Source organism: Haliotis rubra, unplaced genomic scaffold (genome assembly GCF_003918875.1).
Source record: "Haliotis rubra isolate DU_JTF1 unplaced genomic scaffold, ASM391887v1 Scf18, whole genome shotgun sequence".
In the NCBI taxonomy this organism is placed as follows: Eukaryota; Metazoa; Mollusca; class Gastropoda; order Lepetellida; family Haliotidae; genus Haliotis; species Haliotis rubra.
In genome coordinates this window covers 3,451,428-3,470,106 of record NW_025765780.1, presented here as the reverse complement: position 1 = coordinate 3,470,106, position 18,679 = coordinate 3,451,428, and the positions used below count along the sequence as shown (strand labels likewise).

Genomic DNA, 18,679 nt, shown 5'->3' with positions numbered 1-18,679 from the left:
ACATCCAAATTTGATGTCCAGAGATTCTCAATAAATTCCAACAAAATAACATATCTTTTTGTTTCTCATTTATTCTGTTCTTGCGACAAATTAAAGCCACATAACTTATTTCAGTGGTATTTTGTTATCGTAAGTAAAGACTTGATTGCAGTAATATTGTCGTCAATTTTAAGAAGCAGAAAATGGCCGTGCCATCAATTCTAGTTGATGTTGGGTTTATGTTTGCAGCTTTGATCACTGGAAGTAATCCATCATGGTTATTGCACTGTTGGGGAGCTCAATTGATCTTCTTTGATATCACTGGATTTGAACATAATGTCGTTGGTTTGAATGGTCTGTGATGAGATTACATGGGCATTATACAATAAACCACTAACTTCTACATCAGTGACAAGCGTAAACCCAGTCTCACAGGAGTGTAAAATCAGCTTACTGTTTTGAATATTCAAACATTTTAAAGTAGTGAATGCCCAATGCTGTCTGTATTAAGACCTAGTAAAATGCCCTGTGTAATGCCCTGATTTTATCATGAATCTCTGTATAATGCCCTGTCATCATCAAGACTCTCTATAATGCTGAGTCGTCATCAAGACTCTGTATAATGCTCTGTTCTGTCATAATCAAGATTTTGTATAATGCTCTGATCTGTCATCAATACTCTGTTTAATACTCTGCTCTGTCTGTATTACGACTTATAAGGCCCTGTCACTGTCAAGATTCAATATAATCAAGATTTTGTATAATGCCCTGCTCTGTCACCGATACTCTGTTTAATGCCCTGCCCTGTCTGTATTGCGACTCTGGGGCGGTAGCCTAGTGGTTAAAGCGTTGGCTCGTCACGCCGAAGACCCGGGTTCGATTCCCCACATGGGCACAATGTGTTAAGCCCATTTCTGGTGTCCCCCGCCGTGATATTGCTGGAATATTGCGTAAAACTAAAACTCAGTCAGTCAGTATTGCGACTCTGTATAAGGCCCTGTCATTGTCAAGATTTCATATAATCAAGATTTTCGGTATAAGGCCCTGCCCTGCCCTGCCCTGCCCTGCCCTGCCCTGCCCTGCCCTGCCCTGCCCCTGCCCTGCCCTGCCCTGCCCTGCCCTGCCCTGCCCTGCCCTGCCCTGCCCTGCCCTGCCCTGCCCTGCCCTGCCCTGCCCTGCATGTCAAAGAATATCTGTATAAGGGTGTAGAACAAACATGTTCTGTGTCCATGGCAACGTTGTCTCCTTGAAGAAAACCATTGGTCATCACACAATGTTGACCTTTTCATTTCTAGTTTCCAGAACTTGATCAGAACAACTTCAAGGTTGTGTTAATGGAATTGATAGTGCCATGTCCTGTGAGGCTTCAGTTGTCAGAAGGAAAGCCAAAGCAATGGCACAAGGAGGGACCCACCAATCACACATGCTGATTGTCAGGGAAACAGGAAATAGGTCACAACACAAATTTGTTTTCAAACAGAGCAATCAAAGAAAAGTCCAAACCCACCCACTTTCATCTGGAAAATTAGATAACTTTGCTATAATTTCCAACAGTGTTGTCTTGAAATATCTCAAAGAAGGATGCTAAATGGCACAATTACTGTTGTAACAGTACCTGGTACGGGCCCCACAACCTGCTGTTGACCTTTCAGTAGGTGGCAATCACCTCTGATAGCTGCAATGTTTTGGACTCTGTCACTAGTGTCATACAATACCATAGTCTGAGCTGCTAGACTTGGCCACATGGTTTCTGATGCCAGAACTCACTGGTAAGAATTTTATAACTGAAATACTCTCACATGAAGCTGACAAGCCATGTTATAACTGAATACTCTCACATGAAGCTGACAAGCAATGTTATAACTGAAATACTCTCACATGAAGCAAAGAAGCCATGTTATAACTGAAATACTCCCACATGAAGCAAACCAGCCATGTTATAACTGAAATACTCTAACATGAAGCAAACAAGCCATGTTATAAATGAACTACCCCACATGAAGCAAACCAGCAATGTTATAACTGAAATACTCTCACATGAAGCAAAGAAGCCATGTTATAACTGAAATACTCCCACATGAAGCAAACCAGCCATGTTATAACTGAAATACTCTAACATGAAGCAAACAAGCCATGTTATAAATGAACTACCCCACATGAAGCACATAAGCATGTTATAACTGAAACACTCCCATGTGAAGCAAACAAGCCATGTTATAAATGAACTAATCCCACATGAAGCAAACAAGCCATGTTATAACTGACATACTCCCACATGAAGCAAACAAGCCATGTTATAACTAAACTACCCCACATGAAGCACACAAGCATGTTATAACTGAAACGCTCCCACATGAAGCAAACAAGCCATGTTATAACTGAAATACCCTCACGTGAATCTGACAAGCCATGTTATAGCTTAAACACTCACACATGAAGCAAACAAGCCATGTTGAAGCTGAAATAGTCCCACATGAAGTTAACAAATCCATGTTATAACTGAGATACTCTCACGTGAATCTGACAAGCCATGTTATACCTCAGACACTCCAACATGACGCAAACAAGCCAAGTTATAACTGAAATACTCTTACATGAAGCAAACAAGCCATGTTGTAACTGAAATACTCTCACATGAAATCAGCAAGGTATGTTATAACTGAAATACTCTCGGATGAAGTCAGCAAGCCATGTTATAATTTAAATAGTCCCACATGAAGCAAACAAGCCATGTTATAACTGAAATAGTCCCACATGAAGTCAACAAAACCATGTTATAACTCCAATATTGATCCCATTGCTTGTACTGCCCAGTCAAACCTCAGCCTGTGTAAATACCCAGAAATCAAGATTATTGCGTCGATGGATATATAGATTATGATATGTCTCTAGATACCCAACTGCAGTAGTGTGGTGTAGGGTGTGACGAATAGCTGATACTTTCCACCAAGCTGTGAACTTGACGACGAAACGTGTATGTGGCAACAGATGGGAGAACCATGCAACAAATGAAAACATGCAACAAATGAAAAACTGATTACTATCAATGTTGAAATAGATCTACATACACACCTGGTATCAAACAGGCGTGAAAGCCAATTCCTGGTCCCTGATTGGCTACTCCATGGCGATGACCTGAGGTCAAATTAGGAATACTTTCCTCTTTGTACTTTAATGGATGCATGATTCATGCTTCAGTTGAAATACTTAACTCTGCAGCAAAACTTTATGGTGTTTGAGTTTTAATAAATATTCTCGTATCTTGTTCTCATGCTCATCATCGCATTCATCAACAGGTAACAAAGTCTGTTGTGTTATTGTTGCGCCACTTTGATTGTGACTATAGACAAAATGCATGTTGATTCTATACTAAAAGGGGCGTAGGGGTAGCCTAATGGTTAAAGCATTGGCTCGTCACGCCGAAGACCCGGGTTCGAATCCCCACATGGGCACAATGTGTGAAGCCCATTTCTGGTGTCCCCCGCCGTGATGTTGCTGGAATATTTCTAAAAGCGGCGTAAAAAACCCAGCTCAGTCAGTCAGTCTATACTAAAACAATACTCACGACTTTCAGATAACTATTGCTAATGCTTGTTAGATATGGGCTTGGTTGGTCAGACGCACTGTCTTGGTTGACACATGTCATCATATCCCAATTGCGTAGATCGATTATCATGCTGTAGATCACTGTATTGTCTGGTCCAGACTTGATTATTTACAGACCGCCACCATATAGCTGGAATATTGGTAAGTGCTGCAGTAGGCAACCAACCAACACCAACAAAGAAGGAAGATACGTTTTGAAACAACGTATCAGAAAACTGATGTCTGACAGAATGTCATGTAGTAATTGGTGTGCATGGATCTCACTGGTCTGATTGAATGGCCAGCAAATTTGGGTTCTGGACTCTGTTTCATTGCGCTTCTACTGACATTTCTCTATATTTGGTACATGATTAATGAATCTTGTTTTTCTTTTCAGGAGAAATACCATATTGATATAACTAAGGCAATTTCAGTTTGAGGGAGATGATTCTGTTGTACTTCTAATGACCTTTCTATATATTCGGTACACATTTAATGAATGTGGTCTTGTTTTCAGGAGAAAAACCATATCGATGTAACCAAGATGGGTGCGACCGAGCGTTTGCCCAGTTGTCCAACCTCCAACATCATCTACGAAACCATGACGACCAGGTGAAGAAAGCGACAAACAAGCAGTTCAAATGCGTCATCTGCCATCGCAGCTACACCAACGAGAGCAGCCTCAAGTCACACACACTCAAGGTGATTGGTCAATCCTGAACAAGAAGCAGCCATTGTTGTTACGAATTAAGTCGAGTCCATCTCTGTATGCTGCTTGCATCTTCTGACTTTTATCACAAAAAAAATTGCTGGGGAGTGAGAATTTTATGTTTCACTTGTCATCGTTTAGTAGATTGTGTATCTGTAAATGGAAAACTGATTCTTGTTGGGTAGAACCCCACTGTGTTGGAGGTAGAATAACAAGATCAAATCAGTTGAAGTTAAACAACATTGGGCGCAGAGTCCTTGGATGGGTGACCGTGTGTGGCAGCTTGATTCCTGAGGGTCTCACCTTAGGCAAGTGAGTTTGTTCAAAATTGCCTCTGTTCACCCAGCAGAAAATGAGTACCCGGTGAGATAAGTCACATGAGTATAACCTTCTAGCACCACCAAGCAGCTTGGGTTATCCAGGGTAATAATGTGCTGTCAGCGTGCCCAAGTGTGTGGAAACAGGCGCTGTATAAATCGTTATTATTATTATTATCTTATAAACTGAGTGCTTCAGACAAGAATGCATCATAATGATACTCTTTTGGAATATATGGTGAATAGGTAAATACATGGTAAATAGGCCAACTATCTTACAATATCTGAAAAGCAGTTACGGGTAAAAAACAAGTACTTCTCTAGTTTATGATTAATTACTTACTTTGACTGGTGCAAAACGAATGATGAAAACTGCACTATTTTTAAGGAAGAATTTATCAAACAACCCTCCAAAGATAAGTAATTCTGTGGCAGAGACTGTAAGTACAGGTGCCGATTCTACAGCGCAGAATTTACCAGTTGAAGTAATGGTACAAACTGAAATATTTTTCAAAAGGAAGTGATCAGATAACCCTCCATAGATGATGATATGACTGTTTACAAGGCTATAAATAATAGACTTCTCAGGAGATTCAGTTCTAAAGCATGGATGGATGTAGTATGGAAGCAGGTGTAACGAGAGCTGCCTAGAAACGTGTCAGATATTATAGCTTTTTGGTTTACTGTGTTGAAGTGGCATCTGCAACTGGGTTCTTGAGTCATCTTGCATGATCCTCAGTTTTAGCTGGGATTAGTGGGCATTTACGACCTGTTCTAACTTTGAATCTTACAGTATGATAACACCGGCTGCTGCCATAGCCCAGAATCCACACAGTCATATTTTACTATCGGTTGCTTTGTACAAGTTTGATATTGGAATCTCAACTGTTATATAAACAGTGGTTGCTTTGGACCAATTTACGGACTGGAACATTGTTAGGTGTGGCGTTAATCTACAAACAAACAAACTGTGTGATAACTGTCTCTGGAAACAGTTCAAAGGAACCATGCATGTTTGTGTAAATTGTCTTTTTCATCAAGTAGTGAAAGAAGGTGACACCTAGAGATCATCATCCAGAGGTATTTGGGGACACGACTTGTCTCTTTAAAGGATAGAATTACTATACATGCATGGGCTTAGCACTTAGTACAGCCTTGGAGCAAGGCTAGCAACTGGGTTACTTGTGCCCATGCTCCATGAGGTTAGCATTGTGGGTCTCAGGACAGATAAACTGCCTCCGTGGTGTAGTGGTTAGAGCGTCCACCCGGAGAGCGGAAGGTCACGGGTTTCGATCCCCGACCGCGTCATACCAGAAGACGTTAAAATATGGTACTTGTTGCTCCCTGCCTGGCGCTCGGCATTAATGGGTACAAGGACTGGTCGGCTCGGAGTCAGTATAATGTGTCTGAGAGGGGTATTCATGCTTCACTGTGGCATTGTATCTCAGTGGGCTAGCACTATAAAACCAGCTTCAGTTTGGGCTAGTGCAAGCAGCCGCACTTACACATACACACGCATGCACATATGAGCGAAATATTCTCAAGCAGGACGTTAAACCCAATTTCACCTCACCTCACCTAAGGACCAATGGGGTGGTATTTCTCATTCATATCGGCTGTGTTAATGAGAAGGCTGTTGTGTAGTAATTACAGGTGGTGAATGCACAGTGAAAGCACTGTTTTCTTGACAACCTGCCTCAGGTTTAACATATTTCCGTACTGTATTCAGTGTAATTACTGCCCTCGGCCAGTATCAGCTTCAGTTGAGAGAATGTTTGTTGAAATAACAAATTAAATGGTTTGAAGTTCAGGCTTGGTTATAGTAGAAGATGTTAACAGCAAGCATTACAGGTATCAAGAATATGCTGAAGTATGGATGAAGGAAGGGGGTTTGAAAGGGTGGAGGGGTGGGTGGTTATGTTTTATGGGCTCCAGAACAATCGGTGGATGGATGGAGGTAAAGGTGGGTATGTTTTATGGGCTCCAGAACAAAAGGTGGATGGATGGAGGTCTTACTGGCTAGCTGGATAAATGGATGAGGGGTCGATGGGTATGTTCTATGGATGGATAAATGGATGAGGGGATGATGGGTATGTTCTGTGGATGGATAAATGGATGAGGGGTCGATGGGTATGTTCTATGGATGGATAAATGGATGAGGGGTCGATGGGTATGTTCTATGGATGGATAAATGGATGAGGGGTCGATGGGTATGTTCTATGGATGGATAAATAGATAGAGGGACCAATGGATAAGTGGATGGATGTAGGGGTCAGTGGTTGGGTGTGTTCTAGGAGCTCAAGGACAATGGATGGATGGTTGAGTGCTGAACATCTGTAGTCTTGTTTATCCTTTGTATTTAGTTGCTTGATATTTAACGATAAATTGAAATTGTTAGGTAGCCTTGTGTGGAAATACCTCACTCATCACTAATTCCCAAGTCAGTTTTCTCTTATTTGTACAGTGTGTGAAGTTCATTTCTGGTGATCCTTGTGTGATTTTGTTCAGCACTCACTCACTCACATTCACTGACACACTCACTCACTCACATTCACTCACTCACTCATATTCACTCACTCACATTCACTCACTCACATTCAATCACTCAATCACTGTCACAATCACTCTGTCTCATTCACTCTGTCTCACTCACACACTCAATCACTCTGTCACATTCACTGTCTCACTCAATCACACACTCACTCAATCACTGTCACATTCACTGTCTCACTCAATCACACACTTACTCAATCACTGTCACATTCACTCTGTCTCACTCAATCACACACTCAATCACTCTGTCTCACTCAATCACACACTCACTCAGTCACTCACTCAATCAATCACACACTCAATCACTCGCTCACTCAATCACTCTGTCTCACTCAATCACTCACACTCAATCACTGTGTCACATTCACTCTGTCTCACTCAATCACACACTCACTCAATCACTCTGTCACCTTCACTCTGTCTCAATCACACACACACACACTCAATCAATCACTCAATCAATCACTCAATCACTGTCACATTCACTCTGTCACACTCACTGACCCATCCAATACCCCACCCCCACCTCTGAACATAGTAAACAATGTTGGATCTGAAAAAGATTCTGGACTAACAGTAGGAGGTGGATAGTCTTTCTGGATAAATGCCAACACTGACTTGGGGAACCTTTCCCTGGCCAGGATATCCCAACGATGGCCCCTCTGCTGGAAGCCTGACATCAGTAGCCTACCCGGCAGTACAGCTTGATTGATGAACTGATAATGTGCTTGTCACAGGCACATAAGGAAGAAATGATTTTCAAGAAAATAAATTTGATATATTGATTTATCATGATATTTATGGCTAGTTATGTAAATGTTGCATCGCTATTGGCCATTTTCCTCTTATGAAGACAAATCGCCTTGAGAGCAGATGCCATCTGCTTGCAGATTCTTTTTGAGTAGATGCACTTGGAATACTATTTGGAACATTATTTACTCAAGCTTAAGATTTTTATCTCACATGGGACTCTAATTGAAAGTTAATGCCATAAATGGACACTTATTGGCATGAAAAATGGTCATGATAATTGATTTATTCTGGTTATTTTCATTTTAGTTTAGATATTTTGTATTGTTTCAACAAACTGTTGAAGGAGTTTCCGTTACATTGCTGGGAGCATGGTTGGCCAAGTTGTCTAAGGCTCAGAGTTGCGTCACTTGGACATGCCAGATTATCGGTTAGAATCCCACCCTGTGTGAATGGGTTTCATGGTAAACACATTAAATTCTCCCTTGATGTAAGTGGGATACTGTTCAAGGCAGCATTTATCTCAACTCACTCACTCACTCACTCACTCACCCTCTCACTCACTCATTCACGCACTGTGTGATACCTTACCCATAAAGAGCCAGGTTAGAATTGGTCTTCAGTAACCCATGTTTGTCATAAGTTGATCAATGCTAATGCTGTTAGTCACTGGATTGTCTGGTCCAGGCTTGATTCTTGACAGACCGCTGGAACCTTTACAGCTGGAACATTGTTAGGTGTGGAATCCAGAATCCATACAGTCATATTTTACTATCGGTTGCTTTGTACAAGTTTGATATTGGAATCTCAACTGTTATATAAACAGTGGTTGCTTTGGACCAATTTACGGACTGGAACATTGTTAGGTGTGGCGTTAATCTACGAACAAACAAACTCTGTGATAACTGTCTCTGGAAACAGTTCAAAGGAACCATGCATGTTTGTGTAAATTGTCTTTTTTCATCAAGTAGTGAAAGAAGGTGACACCTAGAGATCATCATCCAGAGGTATTTGGGGACACGAAATCATCAATCATTGTCGTGAGGCTGGCGAGTGAAAATCTAAATAATGTTCTATTGTACATGCATAAATATCCTCATTGTTATTTTACAAAAATGTTTTCAATATGTAAATAATCAAGTTTGGACCAGACAATCCAGTGATCAACATCATGAGCATCAATCGAATTAATTGGGAACTGATGACCTGTGTCCACCTAGTCAGCGAGCCTGACCACCCGATCCAGTTAGTGGCATCTTACGACAAGCACGGGTTACTGAAGATCAATTCTAACCTGGATCTTCACAGATTTTACCACTTTTGAAACCCACATACTGAGTATTGTGCTGACAAACCTGGAAACAACTGATGGGAGGCAAATGCATGACAAACTGAGTCACCGTATGTGACTTGGAGGGCAAGATACAAGATATACAAGATATACAAGATATACAAGATATACAAGAATACACCTTTCCATATCTATGTAAAATATGGTTCATCGTACTCAACCAATTTTATATAATTATCACCCTTAGACTTTTGTTTGTGAAGAAAGCAGGTGGCTACTAGGGCTTCCACGGGTACTCGAGTACTCGAGGACGAGTCGGGTTTAGCTGGACTCGAGTCCATTTTCAAGGACTCGAGGACTCGAAAAGGGGAGATAACTCGAATTATTGACGTTGACAGACTGTCTGCCATGTGCTGAGCATGAGCGGCCGTTAACGTCAAATATTAAGATAAGATATAACGTTATTATCCCGGAGGAAATTCTTATACATCCAAACTGTCTCAATATGAATATATACACAATTCACAAAAATATACACAGTAATTACATGCACAAAACGAATGCTTTTTACACAATAAAACTGACATGTTATAATTCAATTAACCACATAGGTAAAGAGGCTGAATAATTCTAGTTGTAATCACGTGATGGTGATTCAAAATATTTGTTGCATTCACGAATACTAGTACTTGATGGTATGAAAGACTGTCGAGCTCTGTTTTGAGGGAAGGTAATCGACAGCAGCGTCCAGAAGGAAGTAGTTCAAAATGGATCAAATATGTCAACTATCAAATCTAATTTTTGCTGCCTTTGTGACAATCTGGCGCTCATAGATAAAGTGAATATACTTGAAAGACACCCCAGAAATTTTGCAAGCAGTATTAACAATTTTGAAAAGCTTGTTTTAGTTGCAATGAGACAGATCCCCATACCAGCATAGAAACTTGTAGGTCAACACACTTTAAATAAAGGTTTGATAAAAAACTGTCATTACGGTTTTGTCAATGCCTTGACGATAATAATGTTCAGGGCCTAGATTTTCGAAGCTCTCTTAGCGCTAAGATAGTCGTAAGTTAATGTTAATGTATGGCACTTACGGCTATCTTATCGCTAAGAGAGCTTCGAAAATCTAGGCCCTGAATCGGAAATTAGGCCAGTAACAGTGGCGTCATCTGCGAATTTCACAGTAAACACGTCATATATCGACAAGTAACAGTCATTGGTATACAAAACGAAGAGTACGGATGAAGGAACACACCTATTTGGTTTTGCAGTAGAGGTTGAGAGAAAAGAAGATTGGTAGCCATTTACACTGACATACTGAGTTCTATGCACCCTGAATTCTTTAACCCATCTGATAATGATAATGTTTTTATTAAGACCTATATTAAATAGTTTACTCCTCACAAGGTGTGGCTGTATGGTATTAGGTGTTACAAGTCTCTGCAGATGAGAGTAAATATTATACATCGTTTTTCACTTCTTAAAATGATTTTACTTCTTAAAAGGATAAGGTAACTATCTTGATAATTGATAGACATGGATAAAGATAAAAATATCAAAAATATATGGTCGTATCTTGATCTGGATAGAGAAAAGAGAAAAATAACCAAATGCCGCCTGTGCGGTATATCACTGCGTTTTGCAGGCAGTACAAGAAGTACGATGAAAGAAACAAGTGTCAAGTAAACATCCAAATACTGATTCTGACCAGTGGGAAATGTTAGTCACATAATGATATGAAGTCGGAATGAAGTAAGTGTTCATTTGTCTGATCGGAACACATGTCATGCAAGTTACGCTATTGTTTGCTTGAAAGGTATGAATTTCGAGTACTCGGGTCCGAGTCGAGTCTCACCCCTCGAGTACTCGAGTCCAAGAACATGGACTCGTTGAAGCCCTAGTGGCTACTGGTCCTTTGTCCTCGAACTATTGGCTACTGATGTAAAGAAAAACTCTTTACTCTGCCAAACACAATGTCTTTCTGAGAATAATCAATACATGTTCCTTATACAGGGAGTAAAATAACATGGCAAGACTCATTACGTAATATAAAATGTTAATTCCTTGTTCAGGGTTTTTGCCAGAGGATAGAAGGAAAAGGTAGAGAGATCGGTTTGCTTTCATTCCGCTTTTTGCTCATCTGAACTCGAGTCATGAGGCAATCAGTTCATGTGCAGGTTTCAGGTGAACGTAAACTCTCACATGATAGCAAGATACATACAAAATGGCAGACAAAAAATGGCAGTAGGTTTATAATCATGCCTAAAGGGTTCATATTGTTGTAAGTGTTTATCATCCTGCCTGAAAAGTTCACATTGTTGTAAGGGTTTATCCTCGACCAGCAGGTATGGGACCAGAGATGGGCGTAAGATTCACTGACCAAAAAGATCCAAGGGACTTTTGGTCTTGTTGACAGAAGTTGCGAGCATTTTCTGAGTTACAGATGAAGCATAACTCAGAACTTTTACATTTTCAACCCATACTGATGAGTGTTTTAACTAACTTATCTACGTTCAGGAAATACCAGAAAGAATACGAAACTACTGAGACCAAGACAACGTGCAGGTGGGGTAGCCTAGTGAGGAAAGTGTTTGCTTGTCTAGCAAAACACCCAGGTTTGATTCCCCACGTGGGTACAATGTGTGAAGCCCATATCTGGTGTCCCCACTGTGATATTGCTGGAATATTGCTGAAAGTTGAGTAAAACCTTACTCCCTCACTCACGCAATTATCCTCGACCGGCACATATGTTACCAGAGACAAGTGTAAAATACCCCGATACAAGTAACACAAGATAGAAGGAAATTTTCGTCTTGTTGAAAGAAGTCATGAGCAATCATTTCATGTGCTTTTTGAGTTATGGATAAAACAAAACACCCTGGGTTTACATTTTCAGCCAAAACTGATGCGTGTTTTAACTAACTCATGAACTGTCAAAATGCAAGCAATACCAGAAAGAAAACTAAACCAGCCTGTGCACGACTTAAGTAACCATACAGCCTTTCATCAGCTGCTCTGCTTGCACTGTGGGAACCAGTGGTTACAATGCTAATAATTATACTGGCATGTATCATAATCATATTGACAAGGATAGATCTTTACAATGGAATTATTATCTGAAAAATATGGTGACTTTTGACCAATGAAAATTAATATCATATACATATTAAAAGGCTGTACAATTCAACTGTAAAACCTTGATCTTACAATCACGTAACTCTGCTTCCATTAGCTCAGTTGTGTCCCAAGAAACTTCCAGTTGATGGTTCAAATCATGTTTTTCTCCTGGTGATGCTTTTATGTTTGTCAGCGCCATGTTGGCGCTTGTGGTTTTATCAAAGAGGTTAAGGTGTAAGACCTGCTTCATCTCAGGTTTTCTTTCCACATTAAACTGCTGGCTGTGGTATAACTGGCATACTGCTCACAGCAATGTTTTAAACTCAATACACTCACTCACTCATTTTCTCTCCCCCACCCACCCACCTCTCTCTTTCCTCTCTCTCTCTCTCCCACTCACTCACTCACTCTATCTAGTGAGCCTCAGTACCCCATGACACTTCCACACATTTCTTGGCCAGTGTATAAGTTATATGGCCAGTGTATAAGTTATAAAGACATTGTTGTACCACCAGATGCACTGGTAACAAGGAGAATGCCGATGAAAGTTGTGTGAATGGTTTCCAGCTGTAAATTTTGCACTGCACTAAAATCAGGTTTTCATTGCTCAGAATTTGAAAATTTTAATGGTTTTATATTTTTTGCAATATCTAAAATCTTTAAGACCCTAATGTTGTCATCTATTTTGCAGCTGTTTTGTGCATACTTTAAAGAGATTATGTTTCCGTGCAACACCATTGGAACTACATTTTCCATGAGTAGTTTGTGGTAATTGTAGATAATGTGTCATTAAGTTTCAAAGATTCAATTTGAAAAAGCATCCGGTAGCATTAGTTTTCAATCAGATTTGAACAAAAAAATAAAATGGACAACTACTTTTTCAACTGAAATCTTTTTGACAATTTTATACAATTGCTGATGAGAATATAATGAAAACAAACATTGGTTATGTTTGCAATAATTATGTATAGTAACAGAACAACAGCTGAATAAGTTGGACCATAGTTTCATGCCTATTTGTCACGCCGAAGACCCGGGTTCGAATCCCCACATGGGTACAATGAGTGAAGCCCATTTCTGGTGTCCCCTGCCGTGATATTGCTGGAATATTGCTAAAAACGGCGTAAAACCAAACTCAGTCAGTCAGTCATGCCTATTTGCCTTTGTATGAAACATATGTTTTGAGAACGAATATTTGTAGGGGGGAGACCTCTTAAAATAACTATTCTAATAAGACAAATACAAACTTGTTTACCAAACACAATTTGCATTAAATATCCCAATAATTAAATTGCAAAACAAGCTTCTTCCATCCACTGACCAGTAATTTCTTTCTTAAAAAGTATACATATGTAAACAAAAAAATTGCTTAAATTTTGCCAAAGTCATATCATACTATACTTGACTTCTAGTGGTCTAATGTGGAGCAATTTGCTCTGTAGAGTTGCTTCCCTTAGTCATGCCAGGATCTGCTTTGCAAAACTGATAAATTGTCATGACTGGGGCCCCTTTCTCAAAGCAATCGTAGCGCTATGACTGTCGTAAGTCTATGTTAAAGTATGGGAGTTATGATCATCTTAGGGTTACGATCGCTTAGAGGAACGGGCCCTGCATCACTTCTACCTTGTTCTGGGGCGGTGGGGTAGCCCAGTGGTTAAAGCGTTCGCTCATCACACCGAGGACCCGGGTTCGATTCCCCACATGGATACAGTGTGTGAAGCCCATTTCTGGTGTCCCCGGACGTCATATTGCTGGAATATTGCTAAAAGCGGCAAAACACCAAAGTCACTCACTCACTCACTCACTCACTCACTCACTCACTCACTCACTCACTCACTCACTCTGCCTTTTCTCCCTCATTAATCAACATGCCATGAAATATTGTTCAATATGGTATTAAACCAAGTCATTCAGTACCAGTAACAATAAAAAAAATATTGGCAATAAAAAAAAAATAGATATAGATTTTTAAAATCTAATCTCATCCACTGAGAGAAAAGCCCATATGGATCAGTAATTAAATGAAGCACATTTTATCTGAGACATTAAAGTTGAGGCAGTTGTAGGTTAATAAATCTATTGGATATTGAAACTTCCATTAGTCTTTATTAAAGAAGAAGCAATAACCTCACCTTTTCATGTTTAACAATGAAGGTAGTGTACTGAGACGATGATGCGGACATGGAAGATCATATGTAGTAGTCTTCTCTGTGCCATGCATGTGCGTCTTGATCAATAGAGAGCATGTTTATCTGAAACGATAGTCTTGTGTTCCTTGTTAAGATGTCTTAGTGACATGGGGGAATAAGACATTCAGGCAATCTCTGTGGGTTCCAGTTGGGCCCTCTCCTCACATGGGTTCCAGTTGGGCCCTCTCCGTACGTGGATTCCAATTGGGCCCTCTAATTACGTGGGTTCCAGTTGGGCCCTCTCCTTGCGTGGGTTCCAGTTGGGCCCTCTCCATACGTGGGTTCCAGTTGGGCCCTCTCCTTACGTGAGTTGTAGTTTGGCCCTCTCATTATGAGAGTAATGGGGCCCTCTCCTTAGGTGGGTTCCAGTTGGTCCCTCTAATTACGTGGATTCCAGTTGGGCCCTCTCCTCACATGGGTTCCAGTTGGGCCCCCTCATTACGTGAGTTCCAGTTGGGCCCTCTCCTCACGTGGGCTCCAGTTGGGCCTGCTGCTTACATGGGTTCCAATTGAGCCCTTTCCTTACATCGGTTCCAGTTGGGCCCTCTCATTACGTGGGTTCCAGTTGGGCCCTCTCATTACGTGGGTTCCAGTTGGGCCCTCTCATTATGTGGGTTCCAGTTGGGCCCTCTCATTATGTGGGTTCCAGTTGGGCCTTCTGCTTACATGTGTTGGGCCCTCTCATTACGTGGGTTCCAGTTGGGCTCTCTCATTATGTGGGTTCCAGTTGGGCCCTCTCATTACGTGGGTTCCAGTTGGGCCTTCTGCTTACATGTGTTGGGCCCTCTCATTACGTGGGTTCCAGTTGGGCTCTCTCATTATGTGGGTTCCAGTTGGGCCCTCTCATTACGTGGGTTCCAGTTGGGCTTTCTGCTTACATGTGTTGGGCCCTCTCATCACGTGGGTTCCAGTTGGGCTCTCTCATTACGTGGCTTGTAGTTGGGCCCTCTTATTACATGGATTGTAGTTGGGCCCTCTCATTACATGAGTTGTATTTGGGCCCTCTCATTACGTGGGTTCCAGTTGGGCTTTCTCATCACGTGGCTTGTAGTTGGGCCCTCTTATTACATGGATTGTAGTTGGGCCCTCTCATTACATGAGTTGTATTTGGGCCCTCTCATTACTAATGGTTTTCTTCATACATATGGGTCAGAGGTTCTGCTCAGATTGACAAAATCAAGGAGATTTGGTCACTAGGTTTCACCAGAGACCATATTATAAAAATAAAATCATTATATGGTCTCTGGTTTAAATTCTGGTTTGGGTATGTCTATAATCTGGGTTTGTTCACTACTCATCAGGAACTGAGTCCTGGCAACTGATTTATCCAGTGGAACAAAAGGGACCGTTAGAGCATCTGTTTCATGTTTATAACTCTGCATTAGGGTTCACAAAAGTCTGTATGACAGAAAGCAAGACGTCAACTTTCCAGTAGTGAACCTTCCCTTGATGTCAAGCAATATTCCAGCAGCCCCAGGCATTGTTAGCTACGTTTAACAACTTTTGAGTCAAAGTCAAGCATGGATTGTCTATAAAGATTTCAAAGAGCCTCAGAAGTTGCTTCAGGCCTTGGTGATGTTTTCAGAAAGTTTCATAGTAGACATGAGGAGGAGATTTCATAAGCTGAAATATCAGTGACCAAAATAATGTCCGAAACAATTCCCTATGCTGACTTTTACATGTAAATGTTTTCTTTGGGTAAACCATTGACTTGCCTTTGCATGTATTTGTGATGTGTGCCACCAGTGTTGTGATGTGTGCCACCAGTGTTGTGATGTGTGCCACCAGTGTTGTGATGTGTGCCACCAGTGTTGTGATGTGTGCCACCAGTGTTGTGATGTGTGCCACCAGTGTTGTGATGTGTGCCACCAGTGTTGTGATGTGTACCACCAGTGTTGTGATGTGTACCACCAGTGTTGTGATGTGTGCCACCAGTGTTGTGATGTGTGCCACCAGTGTTGTGATGTGTGCCACCAGTGTTGTGATGTGTGCCACCAGTGTTGTGATGTGTGCCACCAGTGTTGTGATGTGGGATGTGCCACCAGTGTTGTGATGTGTGCCACCAGTGTTGTGATGTGTGCCACCAGTGTTGTGATGTGTGCCACCAGTGTTGTGCCACCAGTGTTGTGACGTGCCACCAGTGTTGTGGACGTGTGCCACCAGTGTTGTGGCGTGTGCCACCAGTGTTGTGGCGATGTGCCACCAGTGTTGTGACGTGTGCCACCAGTGTTGTGACGTGTGCCACCAGTGTTGTGACGTGTGCCACCAGTGTTGTGATGTGTGCCACCAGTGTTGTGACGTGTGCCACCAGTGTTGTGACGTGTGCCACCAGTGTTGTGACGTGTGCCACCAGTGTTGTGATGTGTGCCACCAGTGTTGTGATGTGTGCCACCAGTGTTGTGATGTGTGCCACCAGTGTTGTGACGTGTGCCACCAGTGTTGTGACGTGTGCCACCAGTGTTGTGATGTGTGCCACCAGTGTTGTGATGTGTGCCACCAGTGTTGTGACGTGTGCCACTAGAGAGGGAGGATATGTTCAAGTTTTGCAAACATCTGGCATCAGCACTCTCTGGTAGTGATTCTTCAACACATGCTTATGACTGTCAAAATCCTACAATCATGCAATGGACTTTTTATGCTATTATTTTCAGAGGGCTGCTGTTGTTTGCATGTTCATGTGGCCAGTTGCTACATAAGCCCAGTTGGTGGATTTCAGATACTTTGTGTTACAAATGCCCATACCTTAACAGAGACTTACAACAGTCTTAATACTAAGGTTTTGTACAACGGCACCCTGGTCATTTCAGGTTCCTGTGATATTGATGTAAAAACTCTGTTCTCTGTTGTCCGTGAGTTAAGTATAATGAGTTTTTTACTTCTTTTGTTTCAGATGCATATACACATTAAGCCTATTGAGAGTCCGGACGACCTTAATTCAAACCTCAAACAACGAAAGAAGAAATCAAAACCGGAAAATTTATACAACGCTCCAACAATGGTGCCTACCCACGACCAAAACCATGATAGAGGCCTGGGATCCTTCCCACTTGCCCTCGGCCTTCAGGAGCGGTCCCGCCTAGATGGACCGCCACATTCGCCGCTCCTCGGTCTAGGGGGCCTTGGACATGCAGATGCTCTACGTCATGATCGCATGGTCCAGAGTCCTGGATCCGACGGACCCCGAAGCCTTGAGAAACACAGTCCCGGAAGTGAAAAGCTCATGTCGGGGTCTGGATCCGTGAGTTTCATCGAACTCGATGACACCGGGGAGGTGGTGAGCGCCTCTGTCAACAGGCCGCCAGGACAGGGCTTGAATCTGAATCACAACATTGGGTTGGACCGAGGCGGCACCCTCTCACAAATCATGGACAGAACAAGTGCTCATTTATTAAACCGCAGCAGTTCACACCTGGGGCTTGACCGTCGAAACTTGCAATCGCTGGGCTTGGAACGCAGCCGTGGGCTGAACCTCGTCAGTCAAGGCATGAGGATCCAGGAGTCCTCTGTTTCATCAAGTTCATACCAAAGCTCTGTTTGTACGACATCCCCCAAATCAGAAGTGACATATTCATCACCGTTAACGCCATCAGCATCTCATTCACCTATCTCCCATCATTCAGACCGCCTTTTTTCCCAGTCTGTTCATGATCTTAATCGATCCCTGTCCAGCCCCTACCCACACATGACCCTGCCGACCGACCGCAACCCGTATCCAGCTCACGTCAACAACATCTCCCTGCCCATGGACCCAATGAGCCTGCCGGTGTCAACGCACACGGGCAGACCCTACCACAGTCAGATGCCACTGTCGCCACGCATGCCCCCCATGTTGTCTCTGCCGACATCAAGTCACATGACCTTGCCAACCACCCCACAGAGGATCCACGATTCCATGTCCTTCTCTCCACTGGGAAACTGACTATAGGCCAAGGTCAAGGTCAAGGTCAGTATGAGTAAGCAGAAAGAAAAACTGTAGATACTAGAAATAGTGGTCAGAATAGCTGCAGAATCTATATGCAGAACATTAAATGTGACCTATTTGATAAATATTCTATATTCTAAATATATTTTGAAAAATATATTTTCTGTTTCAAATTGCTCACCACACCAGTAGATATCTGTCCCAAAATGTTTGTACATATTTAACTGATTTTTTCATGTTAATAGTCTATTCTTCTACCAGAAA

At 41.9% G+C, this 18,679-nt stretch overlaps 1 protein-coding gene across 1 annotated transcript in view; it reads left to right on the top strand.

The window, feature by feature from the left end:
- Positions 1–18,679, top strand: part of LOC124273381 (zinc finger protein GLI1-like) — a 208,838-nt gene that overhangs the window by 184,300 nt on the left and 5,859 nt on the right. The window contains exons 5-6 of the mRNA XM_046708649.1: positions 4,082–4,266; positions 17,384–18,446. Coding sequence (XP_046564605.1) covers positions 4,082–4,266; positions 17,384–18,412 — 1,214 coding nt within the window. The 3' untranslated portion in view covers positions 18,413–18,446. The remainder of the gene's footprint in view (positions 1–4,081; positions 4,267–17,383; positions 18,447–18,679) is intronic.